The sequence below is a fragment of the Rhincodon typus genome, chromosome 18 (genome assembly GCF_021869965.1).
Source record: "Rhincodon typus isolate 14 chromosome 18, sRhiTyp1.1, whole genome shotgun sequence".
NCBI classification, from domain to species: domain Eukaryota; kingdom Metazoa; phylum Chordata; class Chondrichthyes; order Orectolobiformes; family Rhincodontidae; genus Rhincodon; species Rhincodon typus.
This window is the reverse complement of record NC_063349.1, coordinates 5,649,630-5,669,278: the sequence shown is the minus strand read 5'-3', so window position 1 is coordinate 5,669,278 and position 19,649 is coordinate 5,649,630. Positions and strand designations below refer to the sequence as shown.

At 41.1% G+C, this 19,649-nt stretch overlaps 1 protein-coding gene across 4 annotated transcripts in view; it reads right to left on the bottom strand.

The window, feature by feature from the left end:
• Window positions 1-14,556: 14,556 nt before the first annotated feature.
• Window positions 14,557-19,649, bottom strand: part of LOC109930923 (V-type proton ATPase 116 kDa subunit a 4) — a 72,283-nt gene continuing 67,190 nt past the window's right edge. For all 4 annotated transcript variants that reach the window (XM_048607922.1, XM_048607920.1, XM_048607919.1 and 1 more), the window contains exons 18-21: window positions 19,388-19,495; window positions 18,436-18,553; window positions 17,254-17,425; window positions 14,557-15,583 (exon numbers count right to left, since the gene is read on the bottom strand). In XM_048607922.1, the coding sequence (XP_048463879.1) occupies window positions 15,490-15,583; window positions 17,254-17,425; window positions 18,436-18,553; window positions 19,388-19,495 (492 nt within the window). In that variant the 3' untranslated portion in view covers window positions 14,557-15,489. The remainder of the gene's footprint in view (window positions 15,584-17,253; window positions 17,426-18,435; window positions 18,554-19,387; window positions 19,496-19,649) is intronic.

Below are 19,649 nucleotides of genomic sequence, written 5' to 3'. Positions count from 1 at the left end.
CATCTTCATTATGAGTATATTCACTTCCTCTTATCTTACAAAGATCAACAGGGTGACTGTAAGAAGGGGTTGAGGATTTTGCATGGATGGAGAGATTAGAACAAGTTGAGTGGGAAGTGAATTTAGACAATGATGAGATGTAGATTTAAATCAGTGGATGGGGATGTCACTCAATGAAGGTAAAGGAGTGAAACAATGAAAATATCTCAGTGAGAGCATTTTTTTGGCTTTTGGATGGAGGGCAAGGATTTTAAATTAAAAACTAGAAGAGCAGTTGATGATGAGATACTCAATGGAGGGGAATAGGGAGCAAATCAAAATGCGACTGGGTGATAACAGCCACAAATGGTCAAAGAAAATGGTACAAATGTAGCCAGAAGGGGAGGATCCTAACATGCAGCGCTCAGTCAGATCTCTATGGACACTAATACAGTCCTCCACATCTAGAATCATAGGATCCTGAGAATCATAGAATCCCTACAGTGTGGAAGATGGCCATTCTGCCCATCAAGTCCACACCAACCCTCCAAAGGGCATCCCACCCACACCCAGCCCCCTACCCTGCATTTCCCATGGCTAATCTACCTGGCCTGCACATTTCTGGACAATATAGACAATTTAGCATGGTCAGAGAGTTAGTTCACCAGATCCATGGTGATGCCATCACCAAACACAACTCGCCATTCCCTGTCAGATTCTGAAGGCACCACTTCCTCTGAAACACCAAAATCCCCTCCTCAATCTGTCTGCCCCAACAGATGCAGCACTTGCCCCTTTACCTTCACTTTGCTCACCGCCCAAGGCCACAAACATTCCCTCCCGATTCAGCAACAGATAATTTGTACTTCTTTCGACATTGCATACTGTAATTGCTGTTCACAATGCAGCCCCCTGTGCAGTAGGGAGACCACATGCAAATAGGGTGACTTCTCTGTGGAATGCCTACACTACAGTCTGCAACCATGACCCCCCAGCTTCCGGGCTATCTATCATCTTAATCCATTGCTGTCACATGGACATCCTTGAACTTGATCTGTTGAAGTGTCCCAGTAATGAACAATGCAATCAAGGAGCATCAACTCATCCTTTGATTTCACACTCTCCAGCCTTCTGGACTCAACATTGATTTCAGCAGCTTCAGACTGTAAATGTTGTTTTTTCTTCTGTTGCATGTACAACATATTCTTCACCTTATTTGCATGCTTGTAGCTCTAATTTACACCCACTCTAACCAAATAATTTGATTCTTTATTACAACCATGATCACTCCCTTTCCTTTTGTATTATAAAACCATTTGTAATATCATCTCTACCTCCCCTTTTGGATTTTTATCTGCCCTTCCTCACACCCTCACCCCCCTACACAAAACCTATTAGATTTCTACCTTTCATTAATGCTAAAGTAACATAAATCGTTAACATGAATGTTACCTTTGTTTCTCATTCCACAGATACTGCCAGATCTGAGTATTTTGTGTCTCAGCAGCCCAGGTTAGTGAATACCTGTTCAGAGACTACATGTATTTGGAAAGGCAAGGACTGATTGTGAACAGTCAGGATGGCTTTGTGCGTGGGAAATTGTGTCTCACAAACTTGATTAAGCTTTTTGCAGAGATGACCAAGATGATAGATGAAAGCAGAATGGTATACGTGGTCTACCTTCGACAAGATTCTTCACAGTAGATTGGTTAGTAAGGCTAGATCACACAGGATTCAGGGTGAGCTTACCAATTGGATACAAAATTGGCTTGATGGTAGGAGACAGAGGATGGTGGTAGAGGGCTGTCATTGAGACTGGAGGCCTGTGACCAGCAGTGTTCCACCAAAAATGATGGAATAGTGGATAGTGAAGGAGGTTATCTCAGAATACAAGGGGATCTTGATCGACTGGGCCAGTGGATCAAGGAATGGCAGATGGAGTTTAATTCAGATAAATGCAACATGTTGCATTTTGGTAAGATAAACCAGGGCAGGACTTCCACAGTTAAAGTTAGGGCCCTGGGGAGTGTTGTTGAACAGAGAGGCCTAAGGGTGTGGGTACATGATTCCTTGAAAGTGGCATCACAAGTAGACATGGTGGTGAAAAAGGCATTTGGTACGTTTGTCTTCATTGGTCAGAACATTGAATACCGGAGTTAGGACATCATGTTACAGCTGTACAAGACATTGGTAAGGCCACATTTACAGAATCATAAGAGTTATACAGCTCGGAAACAGACCTTTTGGTCCAACTCACCTGCTGACCAGATATCCTAAATTGATTAGTCCCATTTGCCAGCATTAGGCATGTATCCCTCTAAACCCTTCCTATTCATGTACCCATCCAGATGCCTTTTAAATGTTGCAATCGTACCAGCCTCCACCACTTCCTCTGGCAGCTCGTTCCATACATGCACCACCCTCTGCATGAGAAAGTTGCCCCTTACGCCCCTTTTATATCTTTGCCCTCTCATCTTAAACCTATGCCCTCTAGCGTTGGACTCCCCTTCCCTGGGAAAAAGACCTTGGCTATTCACCATATCCATGCCCCTCATGATTTTATCAACCTCTCTAAGGTCACCCCTCAGCCTCCTATGCTGTAGAGAAAAAGCCCCAGACTATCAGCCTATCCCTGTAACTCAAACCCTCCAAACCTGGCAACATCCTTGTAAATCTTTTCTGCATCCTTTCAAGTGTAACAACATCCTTCCTATAGCAGGGAGACCAGAATTGAACACAATATTCTAAAAATGGCCTCACCACTGCCCTGTACTGCTACAACATGACATTCCAACTCCTGTACTCACTCAATGTACTGATTTGCAGTACAGCGTACAGTTCTGGACCCCCTGCTAGAGGAAGGATATTCCTAAACTGGAGAGAGTTCAGAAAAGATTTACCTGGATGTTACAGAGACTGGAGGATTTGAGTTATAAGGAGAGGCTGGATGGGCTGGGAGTTTTTTCACTGGAGCGTAGGAAGCTGAGGGGTGACTTTATAGAAGTTTATAAAATCATGAGGGGCACAGGTAAGGTGAATAACCAAGGTCTTTTCCACAGGATAGGGGAGTCCAAATCTAGAGGGCATAGGTTTAAGATGACTGGAAAGATTTAAAAGAGACCTGAGGGGCAACTTTTTCACACAGTTGATGGTACATACATGGAACGAACTGCCAGAGCAAGTGGGTGGAGGTGCGTACAATTACAACATTTAAAAGGCATCTGGATGAGTAAATGATTAGGAGGGATTTAAGAGAGATATGGGCCACATGCAGGCAAATGGGATTAGTTCAGTTTAGGAAACCTGGTCAGCGTGAACGAGGTGGGCAAAGGATCTATTTCCAGTTGTATGACTCTAATGTTATGATACACCTCTGGAGCAGGTGGAATTTGAACCCTGGCCTCCTGGCCGAGAGGTAGGGACGCTGCCACTGCATCAGAAGAACCCCTCAACAGCCCAAAGGACGCTGGCGGGCTCTTGTTGGAAAATGTGAATTTCACATTAAGATTCAATTTTTCCTGAAATACAAAGAACTAAAGTAATAACAAGGGATGAGGAGGAAGCACAGGACTGAGATTGGCAAATCGTAAATAACAACAAGACATTCACTCACAAGTCACAACAGGGATTTCACACACCACAGTAGTTTATCGTAGTCGCTGCTCACAGTCTCCTGGCAGATTCAGTCTTCAATCAGGTTACGACACAGACTGCTACCTTTGATTGTCAAAATATCACTTTTCCTGGTCAGGCACATTTAAGCTAGTCATGTCTGCAGGGTAGGGTTTTGCATGTAATTTCAGCCAAGCTGCACCTGCATAGCTTTTTATCGAAGAGGAAGGAACCTAGATTTGTTCAACGATAAACAGAGTTCCTCTTTCTCAGGGAAAGAAAAGTTACATGTTGATTATTCAATCCCCTCAGCAAAACACATGGGAAATACACTTACACTGCCTTTACTCATTTCAGCTTTCATCAATAAATGGTTGCCTCAGTCCCCCACCTGATTTATTGTCACATGCACTAACAAAGCAGGCTCAATCTGTACAGGTCTTGCTCAAACCTACCTTTCAGTTGTCCCAAGAAAGGGACATCACTGCGTTTGTTCTTTCAAATATAGAGAGTGGAAACTTGCCGTTGCTAAGAGTATATGTTCCGTGATTGCATAGGGCTCATGGGCCCTTCTCTCCTCAGGTGCAGAATCAGTAAACAGGTTACACCAGTCAAACAGGTGCTACCTCCGCCTCTTGCTTCTTAAAGAGACCAACCACAAAATAATTCCATTGAAATAATAACTAGCAAAGCAGTGAATGCTGGCACTGATTTAAACATAAGTCATTGCACACCCCTTTTAAAGGTGGGGAGCGTGAGTGCCAAACAACCTAAATGAGGTCACAGTCCCAACATGATAAACATGGCTCACAACACTTTTTAAAAAATAATTAACATTCGCTTGTGTTACTAATCCTTTCACGGTTATTTGGTAGATCAGTTGGTTGGAGGGCTGGTTTGCAATACACAATAACACTGGAAATACAAGTTCTAATTGAGGTTACTGTGAACCATTTCAATCTTAGCCCTGATCTGAGACATCGTGACCCTCAGGTTAAATCGCCATCAGTTGCGTCTCTCTAATGATTGAGGGACTGTGCCAGCTTCCACCTCACACTTTCTAAATTCGTGTTTCTTTTTTCAAATTGAATGAAGAAGCAGCACTTTGCTGAGGTCAATATCTGATCTGCACCTCAACTGAGATGCCCTAATCCACATGATTTAAATGCCTTGTTAGTTTAATTTTAGATAATCCAACAATAACAATAATTCCTTAATTGCTGTATATAAACTGTGTAATTTAACTCCATCAGATGGAAGCATAGAATCTTGGAGCACACACGTCAGCCCATTCTGCCCATGCCAACTCTTTAAAAGTGCTAGTGGTACAGTTCTTTACAAAGTCACGTCCTATGTTTGACTGTGACAAAAGTAAAATATTCACTTTATCCTGTCTCCAGAATGATTGGTCACACCTCCCCACTGGTATCCACTACACTCCAGAAATTTTCCTAACCAATCTGTTCAGAGATGATATTAAATGCCTCTGGAGCGGGTGGGATGTGAATCCAGGCCCTCCAGCTCAGAGGTGGGGACACTATCACTACATCACAACAGCCCTACTCACCCAGCTCTATTCTTATTTCTCTAATCGGAGCCAGGGTCTCACCAACAATGGCTTCTCTTCCTACCCCCAGCATTCTTTCCCCTTAGTATCTATCCTTGTCTACTTCTTTCTGTTTTTAATCTACATGCTCTCCCTCAGTGAAAACAAATAGTTTTTATTTGGTCACTGATGGCAGCCAACTTAACTCACTCTCACCTCAGTCAATTTCATTGCAGTCTCTAAACACTCAAGCTGGTTATTTAACTTCCAACACTGGATGAGCAGAAATTTCTTCCAGCTAAATATTTGGGGGATTGGAGCCATTGTCTTCAATGTGAGTCCCCAGTTTCATTCCTTTTCCTTAGTGACTCTCTGAGGCTGAACCAGACTATTCACAAACTCAATGCCATATTTGAACCTGAAATGAGCTTTCAATTAGATTTCTGAAGCATCATTAAAAAGGTTGATTCCCACTTCCTCACACCTTTCTGCCCCGACCCCAGCTCGTTTGCTGCTCAAACCTTCATCCATGCCTTTGTTACCTCCATATCTTCAGTTGCCAAGGGACCTAAACACAAGATTTCCCTCACTGTACAACTTTGTTTCTCTACTTAGCTTTCTTCCTTTGAGTTACTCATTAAAATTTCCTGCTTCGATGATGTTTGTGGGTCATAATATCTTGTCAAGTGGCCAAAATCAATCATAGAATCCCTGAAGTGTGGAAACAGGCCCTTCAGCCCAACAAGTCCACACCAACCCTCAGAGCATCCCACCCAGACCCATCCCCCTATAACCACCTAATCTACACATCCCTGAACACTACAGGCAATTTAGCATGTCCAATCCACCTAACCTGAACATCTTTGGACTGAGGGAGGGAACACATGCTGACATGGAGAGAATGTGCAAACTCCAGACAGACAGTTGCCCAGGGGTGGAATTGAACCTGGGTCCCTAGCACTATGAGGCATCAGTGCTAACCACTAAGCCACCGTGCCATGGATTAGTGTTATAATGCTTCTGTGAAGAAACTTGGGCCGTTTTAATACATTATAGGTGCTATATGAGTAGAAATTATTGTTGTTATTATTATCTGATTAATTCTATAACCCTGATCCTTTCCAAAAGTTCTGCAAACTTTATTCCAAATGTATGTGCAGTTTTTTGTTGAAAACTTTTTTGCCATTACCTTGGCCACCAAGTTGTGAGTGAAACAAAATTGTTCCGTCAGCTGAATTCTGTGACTATTACTAGTCAATGACCTTGATTATTGACCTGCATTCCTTTATTCATGAATTAGATTTTCAGTTCTCACTTTTCTCTTACAGCCCTGAACAAGTAGGATAATTTGCCCATTGACAGGTATCAGATTACATGGAGGTATGTGGGACTGAGAGTCATTGTTTTAAGTATAGTTCTAAAGTGGCACTCGGGTTATGTAGCCTTGGTGTCAATCTTGTAATCCATTTTCACTTGTCTGTACAATTATTGAATTGACAACACGTGCCTATGTACAACGATGTATATCTGTTTAGGATTTCATGTCTTTAGAATGAAAGGAGGATGTTACATTATGTCTTATAACGGATGTGTGATATACCTTGAAGGGACATGCTTATGATGTCATCATCATCATCATATCATAGCATGCGACCTAATGGTATACAGCTCTCAGTCTCCATCCTACTGAGCTCTGTCGTCCTGCAGTATGACATACTAGGGGGAAGCACACTATAGTATATCCATATAGCTTGTGCCCAGACATACAAGTCGCTGTCATTGTAATGTGTGTGTATGTATATATAAACAAAATAGACGGGTAATAGATAGATAGATATCAAGATCGGTAACAAAAGTTCATTGAGTTTCTCAGAGCTCCATCTCATTCATATTTATGTTATGGAAGCTAATATAACTATCAAAGCTTGACATTTCCAGATCATCATCATGAGAGAGGCTGAATAGCATGGGGCTATTTTCCCTGGAACGTCGGACACTGAGGAGTGACCTTATAGAAGTTTATAAAATTATGAGGTGCATGGACAGGGTAAATTTCCCCAGGGTGGGTGAGTCCAAAAGTAGAGAGCATAGATTTAAGGCGAGGGGGGAAAGATTTGAAAGGGACGTAAGAGGCAATTTTTCACAGAGTGTGTGGTGCATTTATGGAATGAGCTGCCAGAGGGAGTGGTGGAGGCTGGTACAATTACAACATTTACAATTTACAACATCTGGATAGGTACATGAACAGGAAGGGTTTAGAGAAATATGAGTCAAATGCTGGCAAATGGGACTAGATTAATTTAGCATATCTGGTCAGCATGTATGAGGTGGAACAAAGGGTCTGTTTCCGTGCTGTACAACTCTATGAATTGACTCATGTCAATTTACACAACCCCATTGCCTTCAAAAATACAAGCATAACTTCTTTAGGCAAAAAATTTACATTAATTTGATCCATTCTCTGACATTCCCTCCCTCCCCCACCCTTTTCACCATTTAAGGTTGTGGACTGTGTAATTGTTTCAGAGGTACAATTCATGTCAAACTCCAAGTGAACATTAATCTATCACTCTATCACGATGTTTAGCCACATTGCAGGGTTAAGTCCATTCTGTTGAGATGACATCTCCCATCATACTGACCATTGTACATTTTTCCTCCTTCGCTGTCTCCACCTCCTCCTCTGGATCATTATGCTGCTATCCTCCAGGGTCATTTCTCTTCCTATGTTGCCCAGTTCTATGAAATTACTTTTGCTTGCTAATTACCTATCAGCATTCCTTTTTATTTGTTCATAGGATGCCAACATCGTTGGTCATCATTAATTACCTATGTCTAAATTGTCCACAAGCTGGGCAAGTCCCTGCTTGAATTAGTACAGTCCTTGTGATATAGGTACATCCACAGTGGTGTTGGGGAGAGACTTCCAGTATTATTTGACCCAGAGATTGGCTCCTCAGTGACATCATTCATAAGCTTCCGTACATTTGTTGACGATCCCCAGCCTGAACTGTGCAGACTCTCTCTCAAACCCTGTATATCTTTGTGCTATTGGTCTGTAAGTGTGATACCAAGACTTGGACAAGGGGCAATTCTCTTCAATAGAACATTAGGAAAGCTAAAGATGCTACCTCAATGCTCGTAATAAGCTCCTCTAACTCAATACTGACTCCACCATACTCTGGCCTATCATGAAACAAGGATGTAGACAACCTGCTCACATATGCTCAAATTTGATCAGAATCCACATTTTCTCCATTTATCTTCACCTCCAACCCTAATATTGTCCCCTGTTACTGAAGCCCTCATTCATTTTCTCCTCAGTACCCAACATGTTCAATGCTGTCCTTGCTGATCTCCATAGACTCAAACTTGTCAAAACCACTACTATTAACGTCCTTTCCCACAGGAAGCCTTGTTCATCCATCACTGAGTTAAAATGACTCCCTGTTCCCCAGCCCTTCAGATCTAAAATCTTTTTCCTTCTCTTTAAAGCCTTTGAATATCCAGTACCTCCGATTTCTGCAAGCCTTCTCCAACTTCTTCTCCCTCACTCTTCCTTCAGTCTTTTAATTCTATTTTGTCAGAACTTCAGATCCACAAAGCAACAAATAGCACTGTTTTCCATTGTCTCAGTACGCTTCCAACAGTCAGGAAGGAGTGAGCACTTCCAGAGTGAGACACAAACCCAGACGACAAATCGTTGGGGAAATTTGGAGGAAGCGTGAGAATTCAGTGCAGAGGGGAAGAGGTGTGTTTCACTTGCTTATTTTTGGTTCATAGTTTTTAAGGTTCTTTTTTAAATTGGAAAAATTGAAGCCCACGAGCAGGGACGTGGCACAACTGAATGACATCACAAGTAAACCATAAGCTCAGTTGATGATAGCTACTAATTTGACTATCTATTAAAAGTTACTTTCAATTTGAAGGTAAAAAGGGGGAAGTATTTACAAGCTACAAACTAAAAGTTCAGTACAAAATTTTCAAAAATCAAATTAAGAACTAAGTAATTAAAATAGAAATGCTTGGCCAGGTGATGTGTTGTTCCTGTGGCTTGTTTTGTTATTTATATATTTAGATTTTGCATATTGCACCTAATTTTCCTTGTTTAAACTTTATTCTTCATGGAGCCAAAAACAGGTAGTGTGGATAATTCTGATAATAAATTACACTTCTATCCGTGCAGACTTGTGTATTTTGTGTACGGTTGTCTTCTATATGCTCGAGCTAGATGACTGCAATCCCTCCCATATCTGTGATTTACAATGTATCACGTTCATAAACTTGAAAATGATTTGTTATTCATTGGACCTAATTTTAAATATCTCAACACATGTTGCAATTAGACAACACTTTTTTGCTTCTTGGTGCAAGATAGAATGAGACATTGCGGTAACATTTCTGATGCTTCATGGAAAATTAAATATAAACATCCCAATGACACTAAATACTCCTCCAGGTAATGCACTATTTTTTTCTTTTCCATCCTTTCATCTGTGTAAAATCTGTCTCTTGCTCAGAGGACTAGATAGGGTGGACAGTGGGAGCCTTTTTCCTTGGATGGTGGTGGCTAGCACGAAGGGACATAGCTTTAAATTGAGGGGTGATAGATATAGGACAGATGTCAGAGGTAGGTTCTTTACTCAGAAAGTAGTAAGGGCGTGGAATGCCCTGCCTGCAAAAGTAGTAGACTCGCCAACTTTAAGGGCATTTAAATGGTCATTGGATAAACATATGGATGATAATGGAATAGTTTAGGTTAGATGGGCTTCAGATTGGTTTCACAGGTCGGCACAACATCGAGGGCTGAAGGGCCTGTACTGCGCTGTAATGTTCTATGTTCTATGTATGATGTGAGAACTGAAGGATCCTATTGGGGATCATAGTAACCACATCTGTAGCAAGCGTTGGTTGCTTGAGGAACTCCAACTCAGTTGATGGGCTGGAGTCTGAGCTTCAAACACTGCGACACATCAGGGAAGGGGGAGGTATACCTGGACACTATGTTTCAGGAGGCAGTCACAGCCCTTAGATTAACTACCTTAAATTCAGTCAGTGGTCAGGGACAGGAGGGTGTGAGTACAAACAAGGCAGGTAGAGGGATCCAGGAGGTAGTGCTGAAGGAGCATCAGCCCTTGAGCTTGTCAAACAGGTTTGAAGTTCTTTCTCCCTGTTTGGGTGAGAGTGGGGGCTGTACAGAGGATGAGCAAACTGACCATAGCACCATGGTACAGTGAGCCATTCAAGAGGGAGGGAAACAGAAATGAAGTTGAAATCAGGGATAGAATCGGTAGGGGAATAGACACTGTTCTCTGCGGCCAGGATCAAGGGTCCCAGAGGCTGTATTGCCTGTCTGGTGCCCGAGTTCAGGCTATCTCATCTGGGCTGCAGAGAAACTTGCAGTGGGACATTGGCATCAGTTCTGCAGAAAAAGACAGTCCAGAGAAAATATACAGGAATGATCCTGGGAATGAAGAGCTTGTCATATGAGGAGTGATTAAGGACTCTGGGTCTGTATTCTATGACATTTAGAAGGATGAGGGGGGCTCTGATTGAAACTTTCAGAATACTGAGTAGCCTAGATAGAGGGGATGCGGAGAAAGTGTTTCCATTAGGAAAGACTGGAACCTGAGGGCACAGCCTCAGAGTAAAGGGACGACCCTTTTAAAACTGAGATGAAGAGGAATTACTTCAGCCAGAGGGTGGTGAATCTGAGGAACTCATTGCTGCAAAGGCCGTGGAGGCCAAGCCATTGAGTGTTTTTAAGAGACACAGAGAAAAAGGATCTTGATAAGTAAGAGGATCAAGGGTTATGGGGGACATGGCAGGAGAATGGGGTTGAGAAGCTTATCAGCCATGATCGAATGGTGGAGCAGACTTGATGGGTCAAATAGTCTAATTCTGCTCCTATATCGTATGATTTTAGTCCTGTTATGTAGAATTCTCTCTCCAAACCACACAGCTTCTCTTTCTTCTCTAAAAAATCTTCACGAAACCAACATTATTTTAAGTTACTTGCAGCAAAGCAGAATCAGTTACACCTTGCAACCAATCCGGACTATGCCTTGGAGTGCTAGTTGGTGGTATGGGAGTTTGAACAGAGAGACCCAGGGATCATTTACACAGATCTTTCAAAACACGATAGCAGAGACATAAAAACTGCATTACTATATTTTATTTCTCCATTACAACAGTAACTGCACATCAAAGTACATCACTGCTGCACTCTCTCCAATGAATCCACAGCTTACCTATGATGGGGCACCAACAACTGTACCCAGTAGTCCAGCTGAGGTCTAAAATGTTTTTACAAGTTTAATGTCACTTCCTTGCTCTTGTACTCTATATTCCTATTAATATAACAGAGGACACTGTATGCTTTATTAACTGCCCTATCCACTTGTCCTGCTCCTTCCAAGCCTGAAGATTCTGAGAGAATAGTCAAACCAAGAAATGGCTAAAGTGGACATTTCTGCCAACCCTTTACAATTGGAATCAGTGATTTGTGCGATAACAAGGTAATGGCATATGTAACTATTATTATACATTTGTGTACATAGTGAGAAAACGCTTGGGGAGGAAAGATGTACCAGAGTGAAAAGATCTGAAAGGGTTAATACAGAGGAGAGGCTTATGCAGAAGAAATTTATGAGATTGACACTAGGGCTGTAGGACTTCGGTTATGCAGCGAGATAAGACACACTGGGGTTGCTCTCCTAAGAGAGAATGACAAGAAAAGATTTGGTGGAAGCATTATGACTCTGACTAGCTTTGAGCCTAAATAAAAGGAAACCCTTTCCAGTGGAGTGAGTTAGGCAACAGCGTAAAAGAGCCAATGTAATAGATCCATAACCAACATGAGATTTATAACCAAAACCAATTAAGATCTTGAATGCACCAACCAAAAGGGTGATTGAAGCAAATTCAACAATACAATTTAAAAGTCAATTGAATAAAGAATTGAGGAGAAAAAACACAGAGCTTTGGGGCAAAAGCAGGAGAGGGATGAAATAAACAGATCCAATATAGAGCCAACAAGATGAAATGAAATTCTCCTATGCTCTTATGTTGTATGATTCTATAATCATGTGATGCAACGAATAAGATTCATATGCATTGTAATATTACTTAATTTAGGGTGTAAATTAGTGGAATGTGCATTCGATCTGTGTCTATGAAGGGTTTAATGATTAACTTGTAGCCATGGTGGATTCTTTTATAAAGCAATATTAGAGAGAGACTCCCTGAAGAGCTTTGGTGTTTAGTTTTCCTTGGATGAGTTTTAAGAATGAATAGAGTAAATAATTGTACATCAGGTGTGGATAAATGTGTCTGGATTTTTTTTGATTTGGAGAAAACACGTAGTTTCAGTTTGGCAGTTTTGCAGAAGTGGGACTTATAAACAGTTTCCCTAAAGAAGGGAAATGGTTTAGAACTATTATGAAAAGGTTACCGTAGTGTAAGCACCTTATTTAAAAGCTACAGACATGGAGTACGAGGTTAGAACCCCAAAGTGGTTATTTGAACTCAAAGTCTGCAATCAGTTGTATGTGGTCTCAAGGAAAAGGTAATCATACTCTCTAAACCAGAAATTTTAAGCCAAAGCTAATGCAAATCCTCAGTACAGTAAAGAAGGGAATTCTTACCACTGTAAAATAGAGCATTTGGGATTAATGCGATTGTATTTTGCAGTGCATTTGCAAATATTTAAACTTGCATTATATGTCAGTAGTTCAGTTTGTTCCATCTTAATTTGTGTGTAGCAAACATATGTTTTATTGTTAAAACCAAATCTGCAATATGCATGTGTATTTCACAGTAAAACCATCTTGTTAAATTGAAAAGAAGCAAAATATGTTCCATCAAGCCAGATTTTAATCTGCAATCATAACACACTACATTGATTGTTGCTATTTAGGTATGTTATTAATAAGGACAGAATTGAGCTCTGGGCATTTCCCAAAACAAACTGCCATTGTGTCAGAGATCAAGTGTGATTTATCAAGCTAATTTGCATTACTGAATATATGGATTCTTCAATAAGGTTCCTTCCAAGAGTCTGATTCCAGCTGAGACAATAGCTAGAAATGGAGGTGAAATGGAATTTGTTGGGGAAAGGCTACAGCTGACATGTTTCAAAGTTTAAAAATGGCAATGAAAGAGTCACAGGCAGGTAGGTTAGTAACTCAAGGGAATGGTGGTGAAGTAGAACTGGGTCCCCTCTTTATCCATGTGGAAGACAACACCTATTTCCTGGTGAAGGAAGTCAGACGTCGCACAACACTAGGTTAGAGTCCAACAGATTTATTTAAAATCACAAGCTTTTGGCATACTGCTCCTTCATCAGGTGAAGTGAAAGGAGATGAACAGGCATAGAATATACAGGCAGAGAGATAATGGCAAGATAATTCTGGTGAAGCAGCATTTCAAATACAGGAATATAAGAGGATTCAAATGACTCTAGAAAGTCCATGTTGGCAACAAAGTGCGTGCTGTTGGGCAATTCCCCGGCTACAACTGATTAGGTTAAAACTGAAATTGGGCAAGGTCAGTTCCACATGACTGGATTTTTTTTTCCCCGCTTTATTCATTCACGGGACAAGGCCGTCGCTGGCTAAGCAGCATTTATTGCCCATCCCCAATTGCCCGGAGGGCAGTTAAAAGTCACCCACATTGCTATGGATCTAGATTCACATATAGGCCAGACCAGGTAAGGAGGGCAGTTTCCTTCCTAAAGGACATTAGTGATCCAGATGGGTTTTTCCAATAAATCGACAATGGATTCACGGTCATCATTAGGTTCTTAATTCCAGATATTTATTGAATTGAAATCCCACCATCTGCCATGGTGGAATTCGAACCTGGGTCCCCAGAACATTATCTGGGTCTCTGGATTAACAGTCCAGTGATAATACTACTAGGCCATCACCTCCCCGAGAATAAGTGGAGAACAAGTCTCAGTAGGGAATGATTGGGCCAACCACGTAAAGGCAGCAGATATGGTGAAGAAGAATGAGGAGGAATAGTGCACTGTGGTGAGTGACAGAGGATCTCAGTTCCATTAAGGCTCTTGCACTGCTGTTGTGGGGATGAAAACCTGATGGAAAGTTCAATCATTCATTCTGGACATTGTTTAATTCTGAGAATCAGAAGGAAAAGTTGATTTAATACATTTAGGCCAAATGGACAAAATTGTAATATATGTAATGGCACATCTTCTGATCAGACCTAGGAGTGGGATTGAAGATGGAGAGAAATTGTTTCAAACTGGGTTCACTGAATTTCTTTTGACTGCACGTTAGGTTATCTTTAAGGTACTTTGATCAATGGATTTTTACCCTATTCTCTCCACTGGAGAGGGCAATCCCAAATAAATATCAACACTTGTTTTTGTTTACAAAGATACAGCTCAGTCAGTATTTGTTGTATTCAAAATTGCTTTAATCACAAAAGGTGTTATTCTGGTGATAACTGTTGATTTAAACATGACTGGAATGTACACCAAATCAATGACAGACATCTCTGTAACACCTCTTTTCATTGTTCTATTTTGAGGCAATTCCAAACAACTACTCAGAAGAGACTTTTATTTACATACGCCTGCAGGCAGTAAAGGAAAACTTACACATTGAGCCGACATGGTGACTTTGTAACATGAGCCCTGTTTGGGCTAATTTCCTAGGAGGTCTTTACTGTGACCCTAAAATGGGTTTTTAACAAATCATGTTGACCGTGACTTCGGCTGACATTGACAAGTAAAATTTCTTAACATTACTTAAGATTTCTCATGAAACAGCAATCATATTCACAAGTGATAGATAAACAATGCATCATTTTATGACATTTTGAAGGCTAAGGTGTAGTAGCTTGCCCATTAAATACAGCGGTTCTCACTTCTACCAGTTCCTTTTTCTAAGGTGTCAACAATGCTAGAAACTGTCAGTCTTGTAACTCCTGGTCAAAACATGGCACGTGATTCACCAAATTTCACTACCAGCCTGAAGCAAATGCAAAATCATTTAAAGTTAATTTTTATCTTCATTGAAAACCTCATCTCAAATTGTGTGCATATTAACAGATATGCTTAACATGATAGAACAGTCAGTTCTTGATCATAACAGCCATTTCTCCACTGATTTTAATCTTATCAGATTTGCTAGATAGCACTTAGGAGTACTCCAGCTCAATGTTACATACTAAAATTTGCACAGGTAAAATTCAAAACCTTAAATTTTACCTGTAAATCAATCTATTGTATCATTTTAATTGAGATCAGTGATTGAAAGATAGTGACATTCAAAAGCAATCTGTAGTTGAAACATTCGTTGTTGAAAACAATGTTGAAATCAGCTTTATTCATCTGGATTTCCATCCAGAATGGATTTGAATGAAAATGGATTAAACTTGTAGCCAGCTCCACCATAGAACTTGTTCTGGAACTCAACCCTAGGAGGAAAAGAATAAAAGAAATAGGTGCGGTGTTAAATACTGCTTAAATTGATACATTTTGGTACGAAGATGTCAAGCTCATTTAAATTTAACAATTGACAGGTATTCACTAAATTAGATTCCACTACATTTCCCACCTCACTCCAGGTATAGTAAATATGAACTTACACAGCCCTAAACTAAAGGTTCCACAGTCATTTCCAAGGAATTCTTTACCTCAGTAATATGAAGTTTCCTTGGATCTCAGTTAACTGAGTATTTCTTTGTTAGATCAAAATTGTGATCTCTCCTTTGCAGCTCCTTGTACCCGCTTGCAACCTCCTTTTAGCCCCCTCACCCTTCTTTGCAACATCATCCTTCACCACCCAGGAAACCTGTAATTCCCTCCTGCAATTACATCCTCCTCCCTCCCCTGGCTGACACCAATACCCAGCAGTCTTAGATTCAGCAAAAACCTACACATCCCAAGCAATGGTGACTTTCAGCACTCACCTCCTGCAACTGTAGGCCCTCCTCACACCATTCACCCATCCCTCTTGTTCTAGACCTCAGGCTACCCCACTAACTCTCAGACCCTGCATCTCAGCTCTCAGGGCAACTCCTTCGTAGCCAATAGCAACTTTCCTCACTCCTTGCAGCTCTTCCAATCATAGGCTAGATCTCTCCAGGGTTTGGATAGGTTACAATCAAACATATCAGTATCAAACCCCAGTCATAGGCTGATGATTTTCGGGGATGTACCTTCTTACTATTTGTGTCCATTCCATTCAAGAGGGTGACTTTTCCTTCATTGGCCATCTTCTGTGTGCTTTTTCCTGCATGCTTTTGGGACTTAGGCAGAAAGAGGCCATTTGGCCCATCAAGTCTACACCGACCCTCCAAAGAGCATCTCACCCAGACCCACCCTATTCCCGTATTTCTCATGGCTTATCCTTCTAGCCTATACATCCCTGAACACTATGGGGCAATTTAACACGGCCAATCCACCTAACCCGCACATCTTTTTCCTGTGCAAGGAAACCGGAGCACCTGAAGGAAACCCACGCAGACATGTGGAGAATGTGCAAACTCCACGTAGACAGTCACCCGAGGCTGGAGTCGAACCTGAGTCCCTGGCACTGTGAGGCAGCAGTGCTAACCACTGTGCCACCATGCCACCAACCCCATGGGTAGTGAGCATTGATATGAAGGTGTTGCAGAGGAGGCAGAAAAGATTCATGGGTGTGTTTCCAACAATGTGAGACTGCATGGATATATTGGAGAAACTAAGAAAAGACCATAAGGAGATTTGATTGAGCTGTTCAATATTATTGACAGTCAACTGGGGGGAAAAAAAACTGTTCCCATTGGAGAAAGGGCAAGAATCACAAGACACTGGCTTAAAGGTCATTAAAAATCTGACACAGACGGAAGGCTTGTTTTAAACACAGTGATTGGGAACTGGAATGTAATGGAGGCAGATTTAATCATAGCTTTCAAAAGGGAATTTGATGAGCGCCTTCAGAGGGGTAACAAACTGCAGAGCTACAGGGAAGGTGGCAGGAGTGTGACTGAGATGTTCTCACAGACAGTCAGCATTGGCAAGGCAGACTGAATGGCCACAGCACAGAGAGGAACTATTCTATGGTTTAGACCCCAGGGCAGCCAATATACATTGAATGACTTACCAGTGAAGACGCAGAGCATGTAGGAAAGCAGATAATCCTTCCATTACCAACAGAATAGCAACTGTTAAGATGGCAAAAATTGCAAATATGATGAAGACACCAATCAGGCCAGCCCAAGAAGCACTACTCAAGCCAATGCGCATCACCATGGTCCAGAGGACTTCTGATAACTCTAAAGATAAATGGGACATGCATGGAGATTTGTTTGTATTAAAATACAGAGATTTGGCAATTTCCAAACAGGATTGTAGGATTCTAGGGGCTAACATTTTATTATTTTGCCAAGTCCATGTTTCTAAATGTTCAAACACAGATACACAGTTCACCCTTGGTCACCAGTATACCAGTGTTATCCACATTATAGCAGTCCACAGCCAAATAAAAATGTTAGCTCTGCCTGTGGGCTAAGGACGTAGTATTGTCAAGGGATCAGCAATCCGTTTTTAAAGGAAGTACTGTTCTCTCTCCTCATTTCCCACTGTTACTACGCAGCTGAAGAATTAAATACAGATTGAGCATTATTTTAAAAAATGAAGTTGAATTTTGAATTTCTTTGTCACAATATATTTTCCAGATATTATGGAAGTATATTTTCATTAAACAGAAAATGTGAATATCTAGAATGATAAATATAAACCATCTGCAATTATTAACATAAAGTTTAAAAATAAAAGTACTTTTCACCCCCATACTTTATGATTTTGTTCTCTCCAGCCTTCTATCCCACTCCTCACTGGGAAATCACAGTTAAAATGCAGCTAGTAACTGAGTCACATTTGGATCCTAAGTGTGAAAGGAATTCATGTTAGATGGGGAAGGTATCTTCGAGGCAGAGGGGGAGGAATGAAAACCTGGATATTCAAAAGAGATACATCTCTCACCAGGTCCAACAACGAAGTGATCACGGTTCAAGTGAACACAAGTGGAATAACAATGCAGTTTGGAGAACTTGCTAAAATTTCAATAACTGATGACTCCATAAACTGCAGATAATTTTCACTGAAGAGTTTATGAAGCACAAAAGCAGGACAGTTTCTGATTTTACAGAATTCTGGGCTGACATCTGAAACAAAGTGAGTTTTGCATACAGGATTCCATTCCACATCAGCAGCTCAGGGTTTCATCCATACCCTGCAGTGTCACCACTCTGTCACCTCAGGTGGGGCCAAACCATTTGCTTACCTGCATGAGCCAAGCTTAGAGCCCATAGCCGGAGATAGGATGCAGTGTTAGAGATGCAGCCAAGACAGTACTCAATTGTGTGGATGGCTTGGTGCACAAAAACATCACCAAAGTTGAACTGGAATAATACAAGAAAAAGAAATACTGCTTGCAGCCATTACAAAAAACTCAGTTTTCCGTTTTGCAAAGTTTCAAATTCCAGGACCTCCTTCACACCACAACTTGCTACTTCTCAATTGGTGAAAACAGCTAGTAACTGAGTCACATTTGGATCCTAAATGTGAAAGGAACGCATGTTCGATGGGGAAGGTATCTTCGGGGCAGAGGGGGAGGAATGAAAACCTGGACATTCAAAAGAGATCCATCTCTTACCAGGTCCAACAAGGAAGTGATCACGGTGCAAGTGAACACAAGTGGGATAACAATGCAGTTTGGAGAACTTGCTAAAAATTTAATAACTGATGACTCCACAATCTAAGACTCAAGTAATTTTTTTTATTTTGGTAAATACCAGATTAATATCTGCTTCACATTTGGAGAATTTTCAGACAGCGTACTCAACCTTCACTGAGATGAAGACAGACATAGCCTTGTTCAGAGTCACTGGAATAAACTATTAAAACACTGCAGCATACACATTTTCCCAGGTTGTACTAAGACATCCAAACACGACAGTATCCCCACCTGTTAGGTTATCATTTTTAAACTGTCTGATTTTTCTTGAACAATTCACAACTGCAAAGCCGGACTGCACATGATTGAACAGGAGTGTATTGTATATGGGTCTATAACATTATGGATCATAAACTTACTCTTCTTTACAGACATTCATCCTTCATTGTACTTATATTTAAATGTAAAACTATACCCTTAATAGTGCCATCCTGAATAGTTATTATTTTGACATGTCAAGACAGGATTTTAATCCCTGGGTTGAATATGCTGGACTTGCCTCTTCACTGTGGTCATCATCATGGTCACTGGTGCTCCTTTGCTGGGGTTGTAGGATATCTGCCTCAACATCAAGTGAATCATAGACATTCTCTGGCACAGACTCTGACTAAGAGGCAAAACAAAAAGGACAAAGTTTAGTCAGAAATAGCAGGAACTGCAGATGCTGGAGAATCTGAGATAACAAGATGTAGAGCTGGATGGACACAGCAGGCCAAGCAGCATCAGAGGAGCAGGAAACCTGACGTTTCGGGCCTAGACCC